The sequence below is a fragment of the Rhinoraja longicauda genome, chromosome 9, assembly GCF_053455715.1.
Source record: "Rhinoraja longicauda isolate Sanriku21f chromosome 9, sRhiLon1.1, whole genome shotgun sequence".
NCBI lineage: Eukaryota > Metazoa > Chordata > Chondrichthyes > Rajiformes > Arhynchobatidae > Rhinoraja > Rhinoraja longicauda.
In genome coordinates, this window is record NC_135961.1 from 40,687,483 (window position 1) to 40,714,304 (window position 26,822).

At 39.4% G+C, this 26,822-nt stretch overlaps 1 protein-coding gene across 2 annotated transcripts in view; it reads left to right on the plus strand.

The window, feature by feature from the left end:
• sos1 (son of sevenless homolog 1 (Drosophila)) overlaps positions 1 to 26,822 on the plus strand; it is a 139,498-nt gene that overhangs the window by 70,703 nt on the left and 41,973 nt on the right. For both annotated transcript variants that reach the window (XM_078405267.1, XM_078405268.1), the window contains exons 2-10: positions 10,614 to 10,739; positions 11,609 to 11,740; positions 14,832 to 14,996; positions 17,035 to 17,235; positions 18,922 to 19,065; positions 21,072 to 21,182; positions 21,287 to 21,385; positions 24,835 to 24,962; positions 25,988 to 26,643. In XM_078405267.1, the coding sequence (XP_078261393.1) occupies positions 10,614 to 10,739; positions 11,609 to 11,740; positions 14,832 to 14,996; positions 17,035 to 17,235; positions 18,922 to 19,065; positions 21,072 to 21,182; positions 21,287 to 21,385; positions 24,835 to 24,962; positions 25,988 to 26,643 (1,762 nt within the window). The remainder of the gene's footprint in view (positions 1 to 10,613; positions 10,740 to 11,608; positions 11,741 to 14,831; positions 14,997 to 17,034; positions 17,236 to 18,921; positions 19,066 to 21,071; positions 21,183 to 21,286; positions 21,386 to 24,834; positions 24,963 to 25,987; positions 26,644 to 26,822) is intronic.

Here is a 26,822-nt window from a genome sequence, read left to right on the forward strand (position 1 = left end):
CCACCTGAGCTTCCTCACTACACAAGGGGTTGTGTACACCACACCCCCTATGTGTAGAAGGTACCAAAGTGAGCCACAGATTCCTACTTGTCCACAGCTGCTACTTCTCCAGATTATTTTAAAAATCAAGTGCAGAACTTCCCAACAAGTGCAGCTTTTCCTAGTTCCCCATTTCATCATCTTGTCATCTGTTCTTAATTTTCCTTCTCCCCGCCTACAGCAATTCTTTGCTGCTCGTGATGATTTGGAATCGCCGTTAAGCCTCGACGCTGAATCTGTGTGTGTAAAACACAAAAAGAATGGCTTTCTTTATATGAAAATGCATTCAGTACAAATAAGCTCATAACTGGCTGTTTACTGATAATTATAAAATTGTTTACTGATTACCCCCACTTTCTCCCCACCCAAATTGAGATTAAATTGTGGACGTTGTTTTTTTTAGAGTTTAAATTTTACTTCTTGTGCATTCATTCTGTTAACCCTGAATTCCCTTTGTTCTTCAAGTTTCTGGCACTGTCATTCGGAATGTGCTATTTTCACGTCCATGTCAAAGTGGCCACTGACATTCTGTAGTTACAGGCTCTGGTCAGTAGGTGCAACTGTATTTCCCGCTCCTTCAAGTTATTCGGCGTTTCTATATTTAGTCATGTTCAAAATCAAGTAAACAAAAATATCCATTCACAGTTTTTGCATTATTGTGTCAAAGTTGTCAATTTGAATTGCCTTTGTATGCAAAGTAGTCGTGAAATTTAGTTTGCATTGGGATTTTACTGTGGGCTGCACAGTCAGAAATGTGCACTGCGCACAATTGATTAGGATGAATCAGCAGCAGCCTTTCAACTAACTAGATTATGGAATTCCCGGTGGGTGTAAAGAGCAGTGCAATTAACCAAACCTGCTTGATGAAAAATTGATTGAATAGGTTAACTGCTTCATACCTAGCTCAGTTTCCTCTACGTTGACTCTTACCTTTATATTGGAAATTTTGTGGAAGCCTTGTGTGAGGGATAAGGAGAGTCAGGCCACACAAAACCATGTGATGTCCACTACCTCCCACCAAATGAAGGGGAAAATGCTGAGGTGCCTGAGTATCACACCAATTGTATCTGCAAAGTAAATATTTTAAGTTGAGAGTCACCACTTGGTATTCACTAATGTAATTTTAACATTTGATTTTTAAATAGCCCATTTTAAAGTGAAATAAAAACAGTCTAATTATTGGCCTGTGTTTATTGGCAGTTCAAAATTGAAAGCATTTTAATTATGGATAATTATGGAGAAAAATATAAAAATGAAATGTGGCACCTTTAGAACACAGAACTGTGTGGTACCTTTCTTCGTCCTGATTTGATATATTACGTGTGCAGTTCTGTTCACCCCGTTACAGGAAGATTGTGGACGTTTTGGAAAGGACGTAAAGGAAGTTTACCAGAATGATGCTTGGATCAGGGGCAATTAACTATAGGGAGAGGTTGGACAGATTTGGATTGCTTTCTCTCGAAAGCTGGAGTTTGCGGGGAGACCACATAGACATATAAAATAACGAGAAGCATAGATAGGGCAGACAGTCAGTTTTTTCCAGGTTTAAGGTAAGAGGGGCAAAGTATAAAGGAGATGTGTGGGGCGTTTGTTTTGCACAGAGGGTGATGAGTGCCTGGAAGGAGCTACTGGGGGTCATGGTCGAAGCAGATACGTGAGTGGCATTTAAGGTATTTTTGAATAGGCGTATCGATCTGCAGGGAATGGAGGGATGTAGGTTATGTGCTGGTAGATAAATAATGGTCTTGGCATCATGTTCGGTACAGACGTTGATGGACTATTACCACATGTTCTTGGAAGAAGAGTAATCAATGGGTGTTTTAAAGGACGAGGAAAGGTTAGAGATGAGAGCAATAGGGCACTGGGAAGTGGAGTAAGAGATATTAATACATATCTTTCATTTGTTTGTTCTATATCTCTCTACATCACTGTCTAAATCTCTTGTTTCTCTTTCCCCTGACTAGTCTGAAGGAGGATGTATAGTGTAGTGTAGTACTAGTGCAGGAAGTTAAACAAATGGATGAATTAAAGCCTTAATTAATAATGTTCGGATGTGCTATCTTGTTTAGAATCTGGGTGTGTGGTTCCCATTTAAAATTTTGTTAAGCTACTGAACACAGATTTCTAATTAGTGATTTTCATTTGAAACAATTCAATAATATTTCTCTAAATATTATGAAGTTGGGGCAGTTTGAAATTACAATCAGTAAAATAAATGGGAAAAAAAGGGTTTTTTTAACATTCACTTCAGAGGTATGGCTTTTTTAATTGAATTTTGTCGAGCTCCATGATCCCCGCTATGGATCATGAAAATCCCATGCTAATTCCACCCAGTTCCACTTTTTAACAAGTGCTTTTGCCTAATCTGGTAACATGTTGATTGCTATCGTGATCTGAATCAGATGCAGTATAATGTGGATGAATGTGAGGTTATCCACTTTGGTGGCAAGAACAGGAAGGCAGATTATTATCTGAATGGTGTCAGATTAGGAAAAGGAGGTGCAACGAGACTGTGTCCTTGTACATCAGTCGCTGAAATTTAGCATGCAGGTACAGCAGGCAGTGAAGAAAGCTAATGGCATGTTGGCCTTCATTGCGAGAGGATTTGAGTTTGGGAGCAAGGAGGTCCTACTGCAGTTGTACAGGGCCCTGGTGAGACCACACCTGGAGTATTGTGCACAGTTTTGGTCGCCTAATTTGAGGAAGGACATTCTTGCTCTTGAGGGAGTGCAGAGTAGGTTCACCAGGTTAATTCCCGGAATGGCAGGACTGACATATGATGAAAGAATGGGTTAACTGGGCTTGTATTCACTGGAATTTAGAAGGATGAGAGGGGATCTTTTTGAAACAGAAAATTCTTACGGGATTGGACAGGCTAGATGCAGGAAAAATGTTCCCCATGTTGGGGGAGTCCAGAACCAGGGTCACAGACTAAGAATAAGGGGGAGGCCATTTAGGACAGGGTTGAGGAAAAACTTTTTCACCCAGAGAGTTGTGAATCTGTGGAATTCTCTGCTGCAGAAGGCAGTGGAGGCCAATACACTGGCCTCCAGTTTTCAAGAATGAGTTAGATTTAGCTCTTCGGGCTAATGGAATCAAGGGATATGGGGAAAAAGCAGGAACGGGGTACTGATTTTGGATGATCAGCCATGATCATATTGAATGGCGGTGCCGGCTCGTAGGGCCGAGTGGCCTACTCCTGCGCCTATTTTCTATGTTTCTATGAATCCAGGCCTTTAGGGGAAAAAAGTATGAAATAGAATTGAGTACATTTGTGGACTGAAGGGCAGATATTCCAACAGTAGGATGTGTCTAATGATGTTCGACAAGGGCTTTGCTGGTCCATCACAGGCACTAATTATTTATGGCTTTGATGATTGTATGGAGCTACATAAAGTCGTTGAAATCATAAGATCTTAAAACAAAATTATGGGACAAGAGCATGATTCACAAGGGCTGCATTTATTGGCTGAACCAAAGTTGGTTGCTTTTCTGAGGCAGCGTGAAATGTAGATGGAGCCGGTAGTGAGAAGTCAAGTCTGTGATGAACTGGGCTGCACCGTGGATTTCTCTGCCACAGAAGGCAGTGGAGGTCGATTCACTGGATGTATTCAAGAGAGAGTTAGATGTAGCTCTCAGGGCTAACGGAATCAAGGGATATGGGGGGAAAGCAGGAACGAGGTTCTGATTTTGGATGATCAGCCGTGATCATATTGAAACATAGACATAGAAAATAGGTGCAGGAGTAGGCCATTCATCCCTTCGAGCCAGCACCACCATCAATATGATCATGGCTGATCAAAGTCAGTACCCCCATCCCTGCTTTTTCCCCATATCCCTTGATTCCCTTAGCCCTAAGAGCTAAATCTAACTCTCTCTTGAATGGCTCGAACCGTCAAATGGCCTACTCCTGCACCTACTTTCTATGTTTCTATCCACAACTCTGTCATTTCTAGTGGTTTGGGGCAGAGCTGTTCCCAAACCAAGCTGTGATGCATCCAGATAATGTGCTTTCAATGATGCATTATAGAAATTGGTAAGAGTTGTTAGATATACCAAGTTGGTTGTTGGTGTGGCTGGTGTGATTGTATTTGGCCATAGTTTCAATGTGGTTGGTCCAGGGCTGATTGTTGGTAATCACACTGCAGACCTTGAAGCTATTGACTGTTTCTACTGCAACATCTTTGATGCTGATTGGGGTGTGTACACCGTTACGCTCTCTGAAGTCAATAACTAGCTTTTTTGTCTTGCTGACATTGTGGGAGAGGTTGTTGTATTCTCTCATTTATATGATGATTTTTTGTTGTGTAGGTGACCTTTGCCACCCTTTCCAGGTGTTATTCGATCTGTCCGTCCACTTATCACAATCATCCCTCTGGTTCTCCCAGCCCCTTCCGCTTTCTCAAAAGTGGTACAGTGAAGCTGCTGCCTCTCGTTGCTAGCAATCTGGTTTCAATCCTCATCTCAGGGGCTGTCTGTGGAGTTTGCATGTTCTACCTGCAACCGGATGGATTTCCTTCAGGTACTCCAGTTTCCTCCCATATTCGATAGATTGGAAGGTTAGTTAGCAACTACAAATCGTTCTTGTTTTTACATGAGTGGGAGAATCTGCTGGGATTGATGGGGAAATGGGAGAATATAATACAGGAAATATTAGTGAGGGAATGAGAATGCTGTCTGAGAGAAAGCATAGGCTTGATCGGCTTTCCATCTCAAATGGAAATCTGGTGCGTGCCAGTGGAAGGGTTTTACAGCAAGTCCCTGATGCAGCATTTTGCTAGGGCAGAATGTGCAGGTGCTGGGAGGGCAGGGTTCTAATCTTCCCTTCACAGTGCATGAATTAACCCATTTTAGTGCTGATTCTCTTTCACACTCTTTACTGGAAATGCATCTTTAGCACCAAATGAGGTACCAGAGTATAGTTGCATATCTCAATTAGCAAAGTGCATCAAAGTTATTAAAGACATTATTGACACCTAGTGGCAGAGATTATGCTCAGCAGTTTCTTTTAATACAGCACTGTGAGTGCATTATAATTGACAGTACACAACAAAGATCTGTAAACATCAGCGAGACCAAACGTAGACTGGGTGATTGTTTCGCTGAACACCTTCGCTCAGTCCACCTGGACCTACCTGATATCCCGGTTGCCAAACATTTTAATTCCCTTTCCCATTCCCACACTGACCTGTCCTAGGCCTCCTCCATTGACAGAGTGAGGCTAAATGCAAATTGGAGGAACAGCATCTCAAATTTTGCTTGGGCAGATTACAACCCAGTGGTATGAATATTGATTTCTCCAACTTCAAGTAACCCCTGCATTCCCTCTCTCTCCACCTCTTCCCCACCCAAGTTACACCAGCTTCTCATTTTCACCTTGGTAACAGCAAAGGTCTGTTACCTTTATCATCGTTACTTTTTTGCATACCTTTAATTCATTTGTTCTCTATCTCTCTACTTTGCTGTCTATATCTCTCCTTTCCTTTTCCCCTGACTCTAGTCTGAAGAGTCTCGACCCGAAATGTCACCCATCCTTCTCTCCAGCGATATTGCCTGTTCTGCTGAGTTACTCCAGCATTTTGTGTCTATTAAAGATTTATCTCGGGTCATTTGTAACCTGGCATTTATTATAAGATCAGAAGGTCTCTGATCAAGTCATTAAGGTAATCAAGAGAATGAGTTAGAATATGCAGGATAGACAAATGCCATTTGTCTCAATTGGCATATGCTTTTTGGAGTCTTCTCTACTCCATCAAACCGTATCAGGAATTCCTTCCGTTTTTATATCATTTGTGTATGTCTAGTTTTTAACCAATTATATATTAACACTAATGCTTTGACCACTTCATGTCATAGATTCCACGTTCTAATCACTGAATGGTTGACGAATTACTTCTTAATGCTTCATTGGATTTAATTTTTATTACATTGTCTTTTATATGTGTCCAGTCATTTTTTGTCTTCGAACAAGAAGAAACATTTTCCTCGTGTATACTATATAAAATATCTGCAGTATTTTAAAGCCCTCTGCTAGGCTGCCACTCAGTCCCATTTCTAGAGAAAGTAATCCTAGGTTGTTCAATCTTGTCAGTTATCTCACAATTTTGCATTAATTTTTAATATCTAGTTATACCTTCCCCTTGCCTTCTTTTGTTCCGATGGGAAACCAGAGCTGTGCATCTTTCTCCATGTGTGATCAAATCAAGATCCAGGTTAATACAACCTCACTGCTTTACACTCTATTCCACATTATATGACCTCCAGCAATTTGATGTATGAAAAATTGTAATCCTGCATCCCTCTGATCCATTGTGACCCATATTTTCAACAATGTGTCCTTATTCCTTCTGCCAAATTCTGTTACATTTCTTCTTGTGTAAGGTAGGTACAAAACATCTTTCACTCTTATCAATATTGGAATTCATCCTGCAATTTTATTGAAGTTGTGTTGTCTTTTATAGTCTTCCATTATACCCATTTAGCTTTCAGTAGTTGTAACAGAATACAAACAGGTTTCAAGGATTTGGATTAATGATGAAGGAAGAACACTCAGCCAATATAAAATTTGAAGCACAAACATTTCTTAAAGTAACATTAAAGCAACAACCAAGCAATGAAAAGATAGCAATAGAATAGCAATACAACTTCAGTTAAACATGGAAACATAGAAAATAGGTGCAGGAGTAGGCCATTCGGCCTTTCGAACTAGCACTGCCATTCAATATGATCATGGCTGATCCAAAATCAATACCCTGCTTTTCGTCCATATCCCTTGATTCCATTAGCCCTAAGAATTAAATCTAACTCTCTCTTGAAAAATCCAATGAATTGGCCTCCACTACCTTCTGTGGCAAAGAATTCCACAGATTCACAACTGTCCGTGTGAAAAAGCTTTTACTCATCTCAGTCCTAAATGGCCTACCCCTGTGACCCCTGGTTCTGGACTCCCCCAACATTTGGAACATTTTTCCTGCATCTAGCCTGTTCAATCCCCAAAGAATTTTATGTTTCTATAAGATCCTCTCTCAGCCAAAATTCCAGTGAATACAAGCCCAGTCAACCCATTCTTTCATCATATGTCAGTCCCGTCATCCCTGGAATTAACCTGGTGAACCTAAGCTGTACTCCCAACAATAAAAACAATAAAAACACAAATAAACTACAATATAGATAGCAGCATAAAGTGGCAAATAAAATGAGTCTCACACATCCTCGTAATCCTAAAGGCTGCAGCTTCAAGGACTTGTAGGGGACTCCATTTGAAAGCTTGGACTGGAGATCGTTCAAATAACCTGTGTGTCCTGGCACCCCTCTGGGGTGAGGTGTAGTCTCCTGAGCTCAGCCTGAGGTGTAGTTTCCTGAGCTCGTGTGTCAGGTACTATAAAGCATGTGTTTCTACCCTAATCCAAGAAGAACAGTTGACTACATTTTAAAACTGGCTAACCTCCTTAGTGTCAAAAGCAAGAATTATTTGTCTTATCAGCCGCTGAACTAGTCTCGGATGTCTCTGAGAAGGTGAAAGTTTATCTCAGTGACCTTACAGGTAGCCTCATGATTTACTGGTTCTTCTCAGTTGGCCCAAGCATTTTTTTCAAACATCTAATTGTTGAAGCAGGCCTGCTCCCGTGATAAATGGTGCTATTAATTTAGCTGAAAAGCAAGCACATGGCCTGACAACTCCGTTTTAGCTGACGCAGTCAGTTTAATCCTTGCATTACACTAACAAAGTTTGAAATTGGCTCTGATTCCCAAGTTCAAATCATTTTTGTAATAATGAAGAAAACATAAAACCTGATGGCAAGATAACCTTGAAAGGGTTATTTAGGTTCCTGGATGGTGGTGAGAGGTGCTATTGGGGATAAATGTGGTACCTCGTCCAGTTACAGGGGAAAGTGTCGGGACCGGGAGGGGTGGATGGGGTGCGATGAACTTCTTGTTTACACATAATTGGTTTATTACATGGAATTTACTTTTAAATGTAAAAGTGGAATGCACATAAATAGAACACAGAACAATGCAGCACAGGAACAGGCCCTTCGGCCAACAATGTCTGTGACGAAAATGATGCCAGACCAACCCTTATCTGCCTGCACATCATCCATATCACTGTTCCCTGCAAATCCATGTACTTATCTACCAGTCTCTTAAATACCACTGTTGTATCTGCCTCCACCAGCAACCCTAGTAGCACGTTCTAGGCACCCACTACCCTCTGTGGGTAAAAAAAAACTTGCTCCGCACATCTCCTTTAATACAATGTAATATCTTATTGAGCAGTTCATCCTAAAAATATGATACTAGAGCTAAGGTGAGAGGGGAATAATTTAATGGGAGCCTGAGTGTCAGTTTTTTTTTCTCACAGAGGGTAGTGGGTACATGGAATAAGTCACCAGAGACTCGGCTACAATAACAACATTTAAAAGTCATTTGTACAGGTACATGGATAGGAAGGGCTTAGAGGGATATGGGCCAAATGGGCAGGTGGAACTAGCATAGATGGGGCATCTTGGTTGGCATGGGTAAGTTAGGTCATAGGGGCTGTTTCTGTGCTGTATGGCCCCATGACCATATGATGCTAACTTTAACTCTTAATAGATTTGCAGGAAATTGAGACTGGAATGTAGACCAAATTCAATAGAGATCAAGAAAACTTTTTGTCTTCCAGTAATCATGTATTATCTTTCTGCTGACTGGATAACATGCAAAAAAAGCTTTTCACTGCACCTTGGTACACATGACAATAAACTAAACTGATAACTGATTTTGTTTTAAACAAAATATAATTTTTTAAAATTAGTTTTTGGTGCTGTGTCACTTCTTCACTTGAAGGCAGGAAAGATTGTTAAGTTAGACTGGTGGATTCCACTTTTGGATAAAATGCAGTTTCACCCAAAAGCTTACATTGAAGTAAAAAAGAAACAACAGGCAATTGCAGGCAGAGGACACTCATCCCTGGCTTAATAGCAGACTGTAGATGTATTTTACATTTGAAGTTGAGTAAAATTATCTCCAGATGTGAGGAAGGTTTTGTAGATAAGATTAGGAAACATGGGAACAAGGATTGATTCAAATATTCTAATTGTTACTGAGAAGTAAAGGGCGTTTCCCATTTCTCATTAAACTTTTGTGTACGCTTGATTTGCCTTCTGAAGGATAAAGAAGCACTTATTCAAATAATAATATTCAAGTCATGTAAGGGTAGACAATAGACAATAGGTGCAGGAGTAGGCCATTCGGCCCTTTGAGCCAGCACCCCCATTCAATGTGATCATGGCTGATCATTCTCAATCAGTACCCCGTTCCTGCTTTCTCCCCATACCCCCTGACTCCGCTATCCTTAAGAGCTCTATCTAGCTCTCTCTTGAATGCATTCAGAGAATTGGCCTCCACTGCCTTCTGAGGCAGAGAATTCCACAGATTTCCAACTCTGAGTGAAAAAGTTTTTCCTCATCTCCGTTCTAAATGGCCTACCCCTTATTCTTAAACTGTATCACCTGGTTCTGGACTCCCCCAACATTGGGAACATGTTTCCTGCCTCTAACGTGTCCAACCCCTTAATAATCTTATATGCTTCGATAAGATCCCCTCTCATCCTTCTAAATTCCAGTGTATACAAGCCTAGTCGCTCCAGTCTTTCAACATACGACAGTCCCGCCATTCCGGGAATTAACCTAGTAAACCTGCGCTGCACGCCCTCGATAGCAAGAATATCCTTCCTCAAATTTGGAGACCAAAACTGCACTCAGTACTCCAGGTGCAGTCTCACTAGGGCCCTGTACAACTGCAGAAGGACCTCTTTGCTCCTATACTCAACTCCTCTTGTTATGAAGGCCAACATTCCATTGGCTTTCTTCACTGCCTGCTGCACCTGCATGCTTCCTTTCAGTGACTGATGCACGAGGACACCCAGATCTCGCTTTGTACGTCCCCTTTTCCTATGACACCGCAGATTAATAATGTCAGTTGAATTAACTCCTGCAGAAATTATGCATCCAGACAGCATTTATTTGTGACTGAAGCATTGCACCTACATGTAATATTTCCATTGCAGAACCAGATTTGCTGATGCAAAAGATTGCAGATGCTAGAATCTGATAAAAACGCAACGTGGTAGAGGAACTCAGCGGGTCAGGCAGTGTTTGGGGAGAGAATGGACAACTGATATTTCAGAACTGGGCCCTTCAAGTTTGAAGAAGAGTTCCGATTCAAAACGTTGTTTGTCTATTCTTTCTACAGATGCTGCTTGACCCGCTGAGTTTCTCCAGCACTTTGTGCTTTGAACAAAATTTGTAATAGGGAGAATGTGATCTTTCTGCATGGATGAACTTGGACGAGACAAGTGGCTTACCGCATCTGTAACGATGTATCAAAGGGATTTTTTTTGTTGGAGTTAAATGTACTTCCAATCAAAAATGTACAGCTTGGAATACCAGAAAACATTGGATAATTTTTTAACAAAATGTTGTTTGAAGTATTACTTGACAGGTATTAAAGATTATTATATTGTGTGTTTATTAATTGTTGAGTATATTTACAGGTTAATTGTCAACTGCCTTTCTATTTGCTGTTGACAGGTTCAACAACAAGTACATCCCAAACTTAAATCTACTGAGGATGCCTTGCAGTATATAGAAGAGCTAATCCTACAGTTACTAAGCATGCTCTGTCTCGTACAGCCTCGCAGTGTTCCAGATGTAGAGGTAAGGTGAAATAAAACTCAAAGTATATGCAATGTGAACTGACAGAATCCAAACCATTTTTTAAGACATTTAGTTGCTTATCATGGACGCTCCTAATTGTGATGATGAATCTGCAATAACTATCCCTTTCAGAATATCTTAGAAGTGGTCATAGAGGCACACGGCATAGAAACAGGCCATTTTGCCCAACTCATCCATGCTGACCAAGATGCCCCATCAGAGCTAATCCCATTTGCCCACACCTCGTCCATATCCCTCAACCTTCCCTATCCGTGTACCTTTCCAAATGCCTTTTAAATGCTGTTATAATACCTCCTCTAGCACCACGTTCCATTTACCAACATCCCTCTGTGTGGAAAAAGATGCCCCTCCGGTTCCTATTAAATCATTTTCCTCTCCCCTTAAAACCATGCCCTCTGGTTCTTGATTCCCTTATACTGGGTAAAAGAGTATGCATCCACCCTATCCATTCCCCTCATGATTTTATACACCCCACAGCCACCTGTCCAACTTCCTTTTATAGGTTAGGCCTCGAGTTCTGGTAACCTCCACATAAATAATCTCTGCACTCTTTCTAACTTAATGACATCCTTCCTACAGCAGTGTGACCAAAACTGAACACAATATTCCAAATCTGTGCATAAGTAATGTGCGCTGTTGCTTACCTCCCGAGTTACTCCAGCATGACCTCCTGAGTTACTCCAGCATGCTGTGTCCTATTTTTTGTAAACCAGCATTGTGATGGGTGTTAATATTCTAAATTTGGGATTTTGAGTAAAATGCTGGTAACATTAGAATCTGTTAATAAAGGTCTGTGTTGTGCAACTGGATTCATAGATTACAACATTTTTCTAAAATCTATCCCTTAGGAACGGGTACAGAAATCGTTCCCACATCCGATTGATAAGTGGGCCATAGCAGATGCTCAATCTGCCATAGAAAAACGCAAACGCAGGAGTCCCCTTTTGTTGCCTGTTGATAAGATTCACCCTCTTCTGAAGGCAAGTCTCAAATAATTAACTTTAGGTTCATGCTGCCATTTTCATGGAGGTCACGTTTTATTATCAAATTAAGAAACTATCTATATATACTGTATGTGGCTGTAACATTCATTGAGCAACAGGATATAATTATTGAAAATTTGCCATTGTGTTGAAGAATAACTGTCCTGAAACTATTCAAATTCTAAATTTATTCCGTGGTAAGAAGTTGTCATTTCCAATTCTTCAGGTTTGAAAAAAATTACCTTTATGACTATAAATTGCTTTTGAGTGATATTCTTAGCCTTGTGTTTAAATGTACTCAAACTATTAAATGATTCTAGTTCAAATTTATATTTTATTCAAAAACATAGCCCAAGTAAAAGTCTGGCACCACTTGCCAAAGTGCATGCATTATTCTGGCACAAGAATTGCAGCTCTTTTATAAATTTGTCTGGATTACATACCATCATTTGATTGCTTTCCAGTAATATTATTGGCCTCCACAGAAGGCTGTGGGGGACGTCAATGGATATTTTAAAGGCAGAATTTTGATAGATTTTTGATTAGTACAGGTGCCAGGGGTTATGGGGAGAAGGCAGGAGAATGGGGTTAAGAGGGAAAGATAGATCAGCCGCGAGTGAATGGCGGAGTAGACTTGATGGGCCGAATGGCCTAATTCTGCTCCTATCACTTATGAACTAAATGTAATCATGGGGCCAACAAAATTACATTCTAAGGGCAATTGGCTCCATCCACCAATCCAACCAATTCCTCTGCTGGATTCAGCCATATGCCAGATCTCGCTCGTCCCAACTCCTTCACCTCTTCATACTAGCTATCTCCCCTCCACTCTTAAGTCCAGAGGAAGGGTCTAGACCCAAAATGTAACCTGTCCATTTCCCTTCTAAGATGCTACCTGAGTTCCTCCAGCAGTTTGTTTTTTACTCCAGATTCCAGCATCTGCAGCTGTTTGAGTCTCCAATTTGTTTCTGGAATTGGTTAAGGAAAAGTGACCAGGACACCAAGGAGAACTTTCTGCTCTTTAGAATAATGTTGTAGAACTGTTTACCATATGCCACAGAGGGGTAATGGGACTTAGAATTAATCATATTTAAATGCTCGTAATGCATTCCTTCAGTACTGCACCAGTGTCAGCCTAATTTTGTGCTCAGGACTATCGCGAGGAATTCGAGCCCATAAACCTTAAACACTGAGGCGAAAGTTCGATCTCTTATGAATTGAATGTCCTGATGGTTAATTGGTGTTTGTAATGGTGGTTGCTGTTTTTTCATTTAATTGCGGAGTCCCTCCTTTTGCACTCGTGTGTTAATTCAATCCGGCAGGCTGCCTCAATTTTATTTCTTCATTGGCATGCCTGTTGCAGTTTGATTTTATTAATTTGTATCTGTCTGTTCTGTTAATTTGTAGATGCATTGTTCTGTTGATTGGTGCTTGCCCCATTGTGTTACAGTGTATATCTACATTTTGCATGTTTAATTAAAGTGGTTTATCATTGTTTTATATGTTTACTTTCTTTATTATGATTGTATCAAAAAACAATATCTTATTCTAATTCAAGATCTTGCATTATTTTAAATCTCAATATATTACATTGACTGGTTTTGTTGGAGCCATTTGTATTTATTAGCGGTCTTAGCATATTATATTATTTTGTATCTTGCTGTATTATTTTTGGACACTTGAGGGTTGTCGTGAAATGAATACATATATGGGCATATTTGGGCATAACGCACTGGGAGGAGCCAGAATTAGGAGTATATTTGGGGAATGCTGAGATAGGAGGGGTCAGACGCAGAGAACCCATGGCGAGATACAATTCTTACCAGATCTATAAAGGGAGAAATACTAATCTGTTTGTATCACTACTTCAATAAATGACTAATTAAACTGTAAAGTCGTGAAGATCTCTGTTGTTGGTCTGCATCAAGAACCTTCACTCCACTTCTCCGTGAAGTGGTGGCAAGAGGAGAGGACTTCATTGGGAAGGAACGAAGTTGCTACTACAGGTTGTTTGTTTTTCTGTTAATGTGTTAGTACATTCCGAAAGAAACAGCATCTCACAGAATAATGGGTCAAAAAGCACACCAGCACTGTCTTCCTCTTAGGTCAGCTTGTCCCTGATTCCACCCCTGCGCACTGTACAACCAAAGTTAGGAAATTAGTTGGCAGTGCATCTAACTCACATACTACATGTGTCCAGGAGCACAGACCTACTCAGTTAAGGCATCAGTTGCGTATGGGTGAGTGCCATAGGAACTGCAGCCCCATTGATCTGAATGGAGCCACTAATTTTGGTTAAAGCAAGTCCATGCTTAGTTCTCTTTTTTTTTTAACCTTCGTTACTACCACCATAGCAATACAGCCAGGATGCAAGCCCTTCAGCCAAACTTGTCTATGATCCATCTATGCTGGTCCCATTTTCCTGCGCTTATCCTATATCTCTCTAAACATTTCCTATCCATGTACCAGTCTAAATGTCTTTTACTGTGCCCGCATCCACAGCTTCTTCTAGCAACTCGTTCTATACATTCACCATCCTCTGTGTGAAAATGTTATCCCTCATTTGATTTAAGCAAATTAATTTTAAAAACTATTTTGGCCTATATTAATTATCAATGCAGATAACATTTAAAAATCTCTGATTAGCAGATGTATTTAACAACAAAGGGGTTAGAAAGTAGTGACCATTAAAATGCCAATGGGGTGGGACTTTAGGATCAGCTGGCTGAAACTTCGTCACTGCATGTGGTTCATTTTGCTCCACAGGATGGCTCTGGCACGGGTAGAACCGCAGAGCTGTAAATGAATCTAGGACAAAGCACAGCTGGTGGGCCAGGTTGGGCAAGGTATAGAGTCTGAAGAAGGTTCCTAACCCATCACCTATCCATTCCCTCCGCAGTTGCTGCCTGACCTGCTGAGTTCCACCAGCATCTTGTGTTTTGAGCAAGCCCAGTGCTTCTTGATCTTGTTTCTCACCTGAACCTCTGATCCATTTCAACTTTGTTCTGATTTGAGGAAAGGTTCTTGGCAATTTGTTTATTCTTACAAGACGGGTGATTGATGATCGCTGTTTTTCATGTCTCTCCAGGAGGTTCTTGGATACAAAGTTGACCATCAAGTTTCTGTTTACATCGTTGCAGTGTTAGAATACATATCTGCCGACATCCTTAAGCTGGCAGGCAATTATGTGCGCAATATACGGCACTATGAAATCACCCAACAGGACATTAAAGTAGCAATGTGTGCTGATAAGGTAAGAAAACATACTTTGAACATAGAACAATACAGCCCGAGAACAAGCCCTTCAGCCCACAATGTCTATGCTGAACATGATGCCAAGACCAACTCCTATCTACCTGCGCATAATCCATTACCTCCATATCCTGTGCCTATTCAAAAGTCTCTTAAATGCCACTTTTATATCTGTCTCAACCACTGCCCCTGGCAGCACTTTCTAGGCACCCACCGCCTTCTGTGTGCAAAAAAAACCTTGCCCTTGCATCTTCTTTAAACTATTACCCTCTCACCTTGCAGATATGGCTTCAAGTATTTGATATTTCCACCCTGGGGAAGAGGTTCAGACTGTCTACCCTGTCCATGCCTCTCATAATTTTATATGCTTTGTCTGGTCTCCCCGCAATCTCCGGCATTCCAGAGAAAACAGTTTGTCCGTCCATCCTCTCCCAATAGCTAATAACCCTTAATCCAGGCATCATTCTGATAAACCCCTGCTTCATCAATAGTTTTATTTACTTTTGAACCTAAAATACTGAAATATTACGTACTTCTGTAAAGCTAAATTATTTAATAAGCAACAAACATTTTTCCAGCTCAAATGCTCAGAAATATTCTGAATGACTGTTTTGAAATTGACTTTATTGTCCTTCTATACTCTTTCTTTAAACATCTAAATTCAATTTTGCCAAACATCATAAGAATTGGTATTTGAGAGTGATTTTTGTTTTTACTTTCTGGATTATGATGATAGGAAGAGGTTGAATATGCGAATGGTGGAAATGCTTGTTGAGTTTGATATGAGAAGGGCTTGCGTTGCTTTATGTGTATCGTTCTTCTATTTCGTGTTTTACCTTTGAGATCATTGATGAACTTTTTACTTCAGAAAAAATAAAGATGGTAAAAATAAGATTTTAATTATTTTCAACTCAAGTATTTCATATGCATCCAAAATACATACAAAATCTCAAATAATTTATGTTGTTTACTTGCATATTGTATCTCCCTTACAAGTTCAAATGCTCTGAGATACCATGATATACTAATGTTGACATCATGAACAGGTTTACCAAATGACAGCTTTCCACAAATGGGAAAAGTCACTTTTTTTCTATAAAAGATATTTTGTTACTGATGATTTCAGAGCACCTTCGTTCATGTCATTTGTGGTGAGGCATCTACGACCAATCCTACTCAATGACCACTAGTTTCTCCAAGACACCTTTGCTTTGACTTAGAATATTGCATTTACATTGAGATAACTGCTCAAACTTCAGATTCAAATGGTATTTGATATTCCTGTTGGACTTTGATGCTAGCCAGTAAAGGTTCAGATTATCATTCATCTTTTAGATAGAACAATGCCATTTCCTGAGCATTGGATGATCTTGGATCCACCTAGTAATCCCAAATCTTGTTATTCAACTTTTTTTAAGAAAATGGGGTAATCTGAGGGTATATTTCTCAGCTTGGTTTGCAAATTCCCCTTTGTTGTTAGATAGAATAGTATTGTACGTGTCTGGAGCATGTATTCTCAGTGAAAGAAATTATATCTTGACTGAAGATGCATCAGTTGAGAAATTGTAGATATGAAATATTATCGTTGTCAAGATTAATTGATCTAAGATAACAGCCAAAATCAGGCTTAATCAATGCGGTGTTCCACCTTTAGCTGTATTAAGATATCATAGAAAATGTTCTATCATCTCTAATCTGATGAAGGGAAGGTGTACAATTAATCCACTTGATAAATCATTGGATCAATCCTGGTAAGGCGTGAACATATGAGTGTATTTTTTGTGAATAAAGGCAGATGTGCACCTGGAAAGTTATTTATTTTGTAGTCTTTGGGATGGGATTTATTTTGCTTCATTCTTTTGCTTCTTCTAAGCAAAGTCATCCTCAAAGAAACCTAAATGGTTATTTTTCAATAAATTCTTCCAGGACATATGGGGGCAAAGCCATGAGTCTGATGATTGAAATATACACTCATATGAGTGCAATCAGTTTCCTTCACTTCAGAGTACATGACGTAAATCAAAAATGTTGTTTTGCAGGTACTAATGGATATGTTCCATCAGGATGAGGAAGACTTAGGAGTGATAGAAGAAGAGCCCATTAACACTGGTGAACAAGCGTACTATGATTTAGTAAAGATGTACATGTCCGAGATTCGGCAATATCTAAGAGAATTGAATCTCATCATCAAAGTCTTCAGGGAACCCTTTGTATCAGATGCAAAGCTGTTTTCTTCAAACGTATGTTATAAATTTTATGAACATGGTTTTCAGATATATGGATTGCTACGCTAGTTCCCTGTTTAAATCTTTTATATTCCTTCCATTTTTATTGTGCCCAAAAGACATCTATATAGGCATAACAAGTCCTTGGCCAATTGCCAGGATGTATATTACAGAAGTAATGCAGATAAAAATACTGCCAATGCCAGAAGTCTAAAATAGAAACAGAAAATGCAGGAAACACTCAGATCAGGCAACATCTGTGTAAAAAGAAATCAAATTAATGTTTTAAGTCCGAGACCCTTCATCAGAACTGGGAAAGCAAGAAAGGATCTTGGATCTAAAATATTGGTGTGGTTTTGCAGCTGCTGCCTGATCTGCTGAGTGTTTCCAGCACTTTCTTTTTTATGCGTGTGCGTTTATATATTTATACATATGTCTGAAAAAGTGTCTCGACCCGAAACACCCATTCCTTCTCTCCAGAAATGCTGCCTGCCCTTCTGAGTTACTCCAGCTTTTTGTGTCTATCTTCTAATATATATATATATATATATATATATATATATATATTACTATTTATATTACTATATATATAGTTTTAATATTTATTATGTTCACTTTTGAAAGTCTCATCTGAAGATGTAGATAGATACCTCTTCCGTTATTTTGCATTGGAATGCTAACAACTGCATTGCTGCCTTTTAACACTAGATGGTGATATATTTCCAAAAGTTGGTAAATACAATTTTTTTATCTGGATTTTTTTCGCCCTGTAATGCAAGACTCTTAATTTTTTGTATCTAAAATTGGGTTTCCTAAAACTGGAATACAAAATATTACATCTCGAGGTGCTGCGGCTAAATTCTACAGATTTAAGATTATGTCATCAACAGCGTAAATAGCAAGAAACGGACACACAGGATCTTGTCAACGTGACTTTTCCTTCATAAAGGAAATCGTAAGATTGATAGAACTGTTCTTTTTTTTATTGCAGACAATTGTGTTGCTGCTCCTTGTTCCCATTTGGAGAACTTTGGATTGTGTTTCAGAAATTTGCTATCAAAATTTGATTCCCTTTTTGAAGTAAACCATTTATAGAGTTTTGCAGCACAGAAATAGGCCCTTCAACCCAACCTGCTCGTGTCCAAGATGCCCCAACTACACTAGTCGCACCTGCCCAAGTTTGGCCCATATCCCTCTCAACCTTTGCTACCCATGTACCTGTCGAAATTTATTTTAAATGTTGTCATAGTACCTAACTCTACTACCTCCTCTTTCCATATACCCAACACCCTCTGTGTGGGAAAATTGCCCCTCAGGTTCTTGTTAAATCTTTCCCCTCTTACCGTAAACCTATATCATCTTGTTCTTGATTACTCTACTCTGGGTAAAAGACTTTGCGTTCACTCTGTCCATTCCCCTCGTGATCTTGTACATGATCTAAAAAATATATATCCCTCAGATCCTTGTAATACTTCCCATCCATCACTTTACACATATGCCCGCTTGTCTTAGACACCCCTAACATCGGAAAAACATTCTTACTATCTACCCTATCTATCCACCTCATAAATGTTGTTCATTGCCTTACACACTCAGATGCATTTGCTATTTAAACATTTGGGAATAATCCCTAAATTTGCTGTGTTGTTAATTTACAGTTTCTTAGGTAGATCTTAAGGTTTTATCATTGTCCTTTCATAGGATGTAGAAACCATTTTTAGCCGTATTGTGGATATCCATGAGTTGACTGTAAAACTATTGGGCCTAATTGAGGATACTGTGGAAATGACAGATGAAGGGAGCCCACATCCCTTAGTGGGAAGCTGCTTTGAAGACTTAGCTGAGGTAAGCAATGAGACTTCATATATCAAACTTCATGCCTGACACAAATATATCAAATGTAGCAAATACCCCAAATTTCCCATACTAATAGATAAACTTACTGTATCATGAGATTTTATTTTTCAGCAAAGTACATGATATTTCTTCCAGAAGTGGCTGGATAAAGCTATCTGGTTTGGGGTATGATCATGTTGAATTTGCTGCAACTGCTGCAATAAAACAAAATGAGAGGGGAAAAAAGTACAAGCCCTATCTCAGCAGTGTATGGACAAACTTGTGAGAAATGCATAGAATTAAGAAGAGTACTGATCACGAGTGCCACAGTGAAAACATATAAAAGACGATTTTTCTTTAAAGAGATTCTATACCACCATTGAACATTTCTGACCATATGTTATATACAGTAGCCGTTTCAGAGGCCTCTGTTTGATTTGTTCAAAGCAGGAAAATATTTTGACTTGTTTATTGTATTTATTTAGTAGTTGATTTAGTAGTTTCCTTTAAGTCCATTTCAGTCAGTTTTGAGATTATTTTAAGCATATCACGTTTAGCAAATTGAATTGGCAAAAATTGTCTAGATAATTTGGTTTTAATTGGAATTGCATGTTATGCACAAAGTTACCATAATTTTTGATGCCATGACTTTTATTGTTGCCTAATCTGTCTACGCAGTTTGTTGTATTTATGAATAGAAACGTAGAAAATAGGTGCAGGAGGAGGCCATTTGGCCCTTCCAGCCAGCACCGCCATCCATTGTGATCATGGCTGATCATCCACAATCAGTAACCTGTGCCTGCCTTCTCCCCATATCCCTTGATTCCGCTAGCCCCAAGAGCTCCATCTAACTCTCTTTTAAATTCATCCAGTGAATTGGCCTCCACTGCCTTCTGTGGCAGAGAATTCCACAAATTCACAACTCCCTGGGTGAAAAAGTTTCTTCTCACCTCAGTTTTAAATGGCCTCCCCTTTATTCTTAGATTGTGGCCCTTGGTTCTGAACTCCCCCAACATTGGGAACATTTTTCCTGCATCTGGCTTGTCCAGTCCTTTTATAATTTTATACGTCTCTATAAGATCCCCTCTCATCCCATACAAACCCAGTCTTTCCAATCTTTTCTCGTATGACAGTCTCTCCATCCCAGGGACTAACCTCATAAACCTACGCTGCACTGCCTCAATAGCAAGGACGTCCTTCCTCAAATTAGGAGACCAAAACTGCACACAATACTCCAGATGTGGTCTCACCAGGGCCCTATACAACTGCAGAAGGATTTCTTTGTTCCTGTACTCAAATCCTCTCGTTATGAAGGCTAACATGCCATTAGCTTTCTTCACTGCCTACTGTACCTGCACGCTTACTTTCAGTGACTGGTGTACAAGGATACCAAGGTCTCGTTGCACTTCCCCTTTACCTAATCTGACACCATTGAGATAATAATCTGCCTCCTTGTTTTTGCCGCCAAAGTGGATAACCTCACACTTACCTACATTACACTGCATCTGCCATGCATCTGCCCACTCACTCAACATGTCCAAGTTACCCTGCAACCTCCTAACATCCTCCTCGCAGTTCACACAGCCACCCAGCTTTGTGTCATCTGCAAACTTGCTAGTGTTACTTTTAATTCCATCATCCAAATCATTAATATTTATTGTAAATAGTTGCGGCCCCAGTACCGAGCCTTGCGGCACTCCACTCCACTACCTGCCATTCTGAAAAGGACCCGTTAATTCCTACTCTGCCAACCACTTCTCTATTCATGTCAATACCCTACCCCCAATACCACGTGCTCGAATTTTGCTCACCTGTGTGGGACCTTATCAAAGGTTTTCCGAAAGTCTAGATACACTACATCCACTCCTTCATCCATTTTACTTGTCACATCCTCAAAAAATTTCCCCTTGGCCAAAAACTTACAAAATCTTGACTTGTCTTTTAAGTGAATAGTGGGAAAAGTGCATATATTTACTAACACAAAATGACATATTAATATATATTTGATCTTACAGGAGTTAGCATTTGATCCATATGAAAACTATGCACAGGACATACTGCGACCTGGTTTTCACGACCATTTCCTCAGCCTTCTGTCTAAGCCTGGTGCTGCATTCTACTTGCAGGTGAGCACTTGCATGTATGTAGCTATCTGATAATCTGCCTCCTAAACAAGCAATGACGATTTAAATCTAGATCCACCAAGACTAATTGGTATGTTTCATTTCAGTCAATTGGTGAAGGTTTCAAAGAAGCCGTGCAGTATGTTCTTCCCAGACTGTTACTGGCACCAGTTTACCATTGTTTGCATTATTTTGAACTTCTAAAGGTATGTACAGAAATGTTATTGATTTATAACACAAAAAACGGATGTGTTAGCACTAGAAAGAGTGCAGAAGAGATGTACCAGGATTTTGCCTGGAATGGCGGGTGTTAATTACAATAAGAGACTGGATGGGCAGGAATTGTTCTCACTGGAGTTCATGAAACTGAGGGGTGACATTTTATAGTGGTTTATAAAATATTCTAAGAGGAATAGATATGCTACAGTCATAGTCTTTTCTCCAGGATAGGAGTCTAAAACCAGAGGACATATGTTTTAAGGCGAGAGGAGAATAATGCAAGATCTGAGATGCACGGTTTTGAGAACAAGCTGCCAGAGGAATTGGTAGAGACAAGAATTTTAAAAGCATTTGTTCAGGTACATGGATAGGAAACAAATAGAGGAATGTGGGCTAAATGCAGGAGAATGGGATTAGCATAAATCAGGCATCTTGATCGGCATGGAATGCTTGGGCCAATGGCCTTGTTTTGTGCTGTACAACTCTGACTGTCAATGACTTAAGGCATGGAGTGCTAATGTTCCAGAATGTGAAATGCATGTATTTTTATATATTATTTAGCATGATTTGGTAGAAATAAATCCAGAGGAGATAGTTAGCTGAGCAGAACCTCATAAAGAATATCCATCCACTTAAACTGATTTTACCCGTCTAACCTTTTCCCTGATTTCACATCCTTAATCATGCTTGTATAGCACCCCTTCAAATGCCTTTTGAATGACCACATACGCTCTATGCAGCACCATTACGTTGCATCTTCTGAAGGACTCTTAGTGAGTTTGTTGATCATGGTTCATCAAGGAAAAACATTTTTATAATTACTGTTTCTCCTGATATCTAGTAATTTAATCGCAAATTCCAGGTTCCAGCATTTATCTAAATATAAACATAACATTTGACTTGCACTCACTTTGAAAATTAATATATTACATGGCATCCAGATATCTGGTACATTCCTACACTGGAGTCTTTGTGCCTTCCCCAATTTCACTTGTGAGCATAAGGGATGTAAGAAGTAAGAGCAGGAGTAACAATAGCAACAACATCTTGAGCATTTTTATCTTTTAAGTAAGATCATGACATATCTTCAGCCTCTATTTTTCCACCCAACATCTTTATCTCTTAATTTCCTATGAGTCCAAGTATCTACTTCAGCAGCATTCAACATATATCTAATGTACTGATGGGTACAGAATTCCAAAAACTCTCAATCCTCTGAGCTGAGAAATTTATTTTCCCCTCAGCCCTAATTAGCCTGGGCTTTATTCTGATGCAGTACTCCATTTTTAAATTTCCAGTTGGGGAAGCAGGCCCTTCAGAACCCACCTGTTTAACCTTTTCATCGTATGTGTCGGAAAGAATTGCAGATGCTGGTTTAAATCGAAGGTAGACACAAAATGCTGGAGTAACTCAGCATCTTGACCCGAAACTTTCTTCTCTCCAGAGATGCAGCCTGTCCTGCCGAGTTACTCCAGCATTTTGTGTGACTTTTCATAGGTTTGTCTGATTCAATGAGATCAACTTCCAGTCTTTAATAGCAAGAGCATGACCCCCATCTTCCACAAACTGTTATCATTAGACAAAGCCTTCACGTCAGGAATTAATTGAGTGAGCTTTTGTTGACTGCACCTCTACCTTGGAGTGAACCAAACCAGATGTCACTTCCAAGTGTAATCTTGACAAAGCCCAATGTGATTGCAGCAAGGCTTCCAAGTCTTGCCAATCTCTTTGCAGGAAAAGTCAGCATTCCATTTGCTTTCCTAATTAAAATATATTAAAATATATGCATCTTCAGTTTCAATTTCTCCATTTGCAAGAACACTGAAAATCCTTCTTCGTACCAATATTTCAATGTTATATTTTAAAATGTATTCCATTTAAAAAAAATTCAAACCAAATTGATTAACCTCGAATTTCCTCACATCGGACTTGACCTGACATCACACTTGACCATTTATTTAACCTTTTATGTCTGTTTGCAGGGTCTTGATACTCTTATCAGAGATGGTTTCCTCAAAGTATACTGCCAGCCCTTTCATTGAACTCTTAACATAGAATGTAAACAGCTGAGGCCCCAGAACTGATTTTTTTAAGTTTATGTTTATTATTGTTATGTGTACCGAGGTACAGTGAAAAGCTTTGTTTTGTATGCTATCCAATCAAATCATATAAAACTCTACATAACTACAATCAAGCCAAACTCAACAATAGGTTGAGCAAAGGGGACGATCCAGAGTGCAGAATATAGTTCTCCGATTTTCTAGGGCAACAGTTCCGGAGACAAAGTCCAATGTTTGCAATGGGGTAGATGAGGATCAGACTATCCCCTAGCTTATGGAAGGACCATTTTGAAGCCTGATAACCAAAGGGAAGATGCTGCTCCTGTGTCTGGTGGTGTGTGTTTTCAAGCTTCTATACCTTCTGCCAGACGGAAGCCGGGAAAAGGAGGAATGACCGGGGTGGAACAAGTCTTTGATTATTTTGGCTGCTTTTCCGAAGCAGCGTGAAATGTAGATGGAGTCAATGGTGAGGAGTCTGGTCTGTATGATGGACTGGGCTACATCTGCAACTCTGCAATTTTTTACAGTCTTGAGCAGAACTGTTCCCAAACGAAGATGTGATGCAACCCGACAATTTGTGAAATTCTGTCTCCTGAGGAAGTAGAGGTGTTGGTGTGCTTTCATGACTGTTGCTATAAGACAAAAAAAAGCATTTTAATGGATGAATTCAATTATTATGACAGACAAGTTGAACTATGAAGACTAAAACAGTGCACAAAGTTGTAGAATAACATGTGAAGCCCAGAAAGGTAAAACCTCTCAGACCAATTACATGACAATAAAAGTGCAAGAAAAATCAGAATGATTGTGGAAAAAATGTTCCTAAAAGAAGAGGCTGCTTGTTTATGTGTGTTTACAGGGTTTCCTAGATGCTTCTGAGCTGCTATTCCATAATCAGGAGGGATAGTTGTAATTCTGGTTTTACTTCTATATTTTTACTCTCATGGTCGTGATGTCCTAGCAATAAACACCTGACATCTGAAATGCCCAAATGTTGTTAATATAAAAAGTAAAGCTGACTTACCTGAAAAAAAGTATCAAAATGTTTTTATCTCCCTATTCCTAACTTTCTATTGTTTGCTTTGCCATCTCTGTTCACTTAACTTCAGTTTACGTAATGCTGCGGACATCCGTTATCATTAAAGTAGGATAAAGTTTGAACATTCTTTTACTGTTTTTTGTAAAATCTATTAAAAAGTAGATTTCAATTCAGTCTCTTTTGAATCTGTTGATAGTTGCTCTAAATAAAAATTTAAACATTTTGAAATTCTTCAAATCCCCAGTCATGTTTCTCAATGCATCATTATATCTGTTTATCCCTCATTTATACAATCTTTGTAAACTGCTCAAACTTTATTCTTTTCTCGTCTCAATAGCAATTAGAAGAGAAAAGTGACAATGAAGAAGACAAAGAATGCTTAAAGCAAGCCATAACTGCATTGCTTAACTTGCAGAGCAGTATGGAAAGGATTTGTTCAAAAAGTCTTGCAAAGAGAAGGCTGAGGTAAGCAATTTCCATTCATCCCTGAAATTTTCCTGATTGGCCACAAGTGTAAGTTCCGTTGTTCCCATTTCCTCTTAACTATTCGCAACAATAAACCGCTTTAGTGGCAGGCCTGATTTTTTTACACAGGAAGTAACGTCAGGTGTAAAAAGCTTGTTTTTATTCAAATTGTTTTATGTGCATAAGGCTTTTACAGCTGAAGCTAAATTCAGGCAACATCCTAATTATGAACATGACAGCTTTGTTGCGCATGAGTAGGTAAGCAGTGAAACACTGAACGTAATACATTAAAGCTTGTTTGTTTAAGCAACATGCTGCAATATTTTGCTTTAAAGATTAAAGACATTCCATGAAAATATTCAATAGAAGGATCTCTGCTGTGGTGCTAAGTCTTTGCTAAGAAATGGGTGAATGTTTACATTATGTTTCAGTTGTGATTTGTTGTTTTTCCTCTAAGAAGTCCAAACGTGATAGATTTGTTCCACTTACTATGTAAGTTGATGCAATCAGCACCATTTTAAGTGTAACAAATAGGACAATGGGCAGTTCCATTCTCTAATCGATGGCCTTCCAAGCTGAGAGAGATTGTGAAGTGACTCAGAGTAGGTGAATGTGGTTTCTCATTTGGGCTGCTTGAAGCAGTGCAATCTGTAGTGTGTTGCGACTTGCCAGGAAGAAAGGAAAAAAACAGCAAGGCTGACCCACCTTGCAAAAGCCTGCTGCATGTTAACAGTCGTGACTTTTGGCAACACCCCAAGAAAAGTCCGTGACCTGAATTCTGAACTAAGGACAAAAGGGAGAAAAATGTTTCAGAAGTGATGCACTATATAATTTTTAAACTGCTAAACAGTTCATATCCAATACACCGGAATATTTAGTGGTTACTTCTCCACTTTTCTACATTAAAAGGAATATTATTAAAAGCGTAAACTTTTACTTCGGAAGTATATCATTGTACTGACAACTGATGTAACACTGCAGTGCTCAGATATTGAACTTTGATAGAGCATTATTTTCTCTTCTAGTGAGTCTGCCTGTCGCTTTTATAATCAACAAATGAAAAACAAACACCTGGCAATTAAGAAAATGAATGAGATCCAGAAAAACATTGACGGCTGGGAAGGCAAGGATATTGGACAGTGCTGCAATGAATTTATCATGGAAGGCACATTGACACGTGTGGGGGCAAAACATGAAAGACACATCTTCCTATTTGACGGATTGATGATTTGCTGTAAATCAAATCATGGTCAGCCTAGATTACCTGGTGGGAGTTGCGCTGAATATCGTCTCAAGGAGAAATTTTTCATGCGGAAGGTACAAATCAATGATAAAGATGACACCAATGAGTACAAACATGCCTTTGAAATTATCTTGAAGGATGAAAACAGTGTAATATTTGCTGCCAAATCTGCAGAGGAGAAGAATAACTGGATGGCAGCTTTAATTTCCTTGCAATATCGGAGTACACTGGAGCGGATGTTGGATGCCACTATGCTGCAAGAGGAAAAAGAGGAGCCACTTAGACTCCCAAGTCCTGAGGTGTACAGATTTGCTGAACCAGACTCTGAGGAGAACATTGTTTTTGAGGAGAATGTACATTCTAAATCAGGAATTCCCATTATCAAAGCTGGAACAGTTATCAAACTGATTGAGCGGCTAACTTACCATATGTATGCAGGTAGGCAGAGATTTTTTGGTGTAATCTCCTTGCTATATTGAGGTGTTTGGTGATTCTTACTTTAGAGTTATTGGCTTGTAAATAGTTTTGTAAATGTTGAATGGAGTGTACACTCTTGTTCAAAACATAAAGTTCTGGAGGATCTCAGTGGGTTAGGCAGCATCTTTGGAGTGAATGGA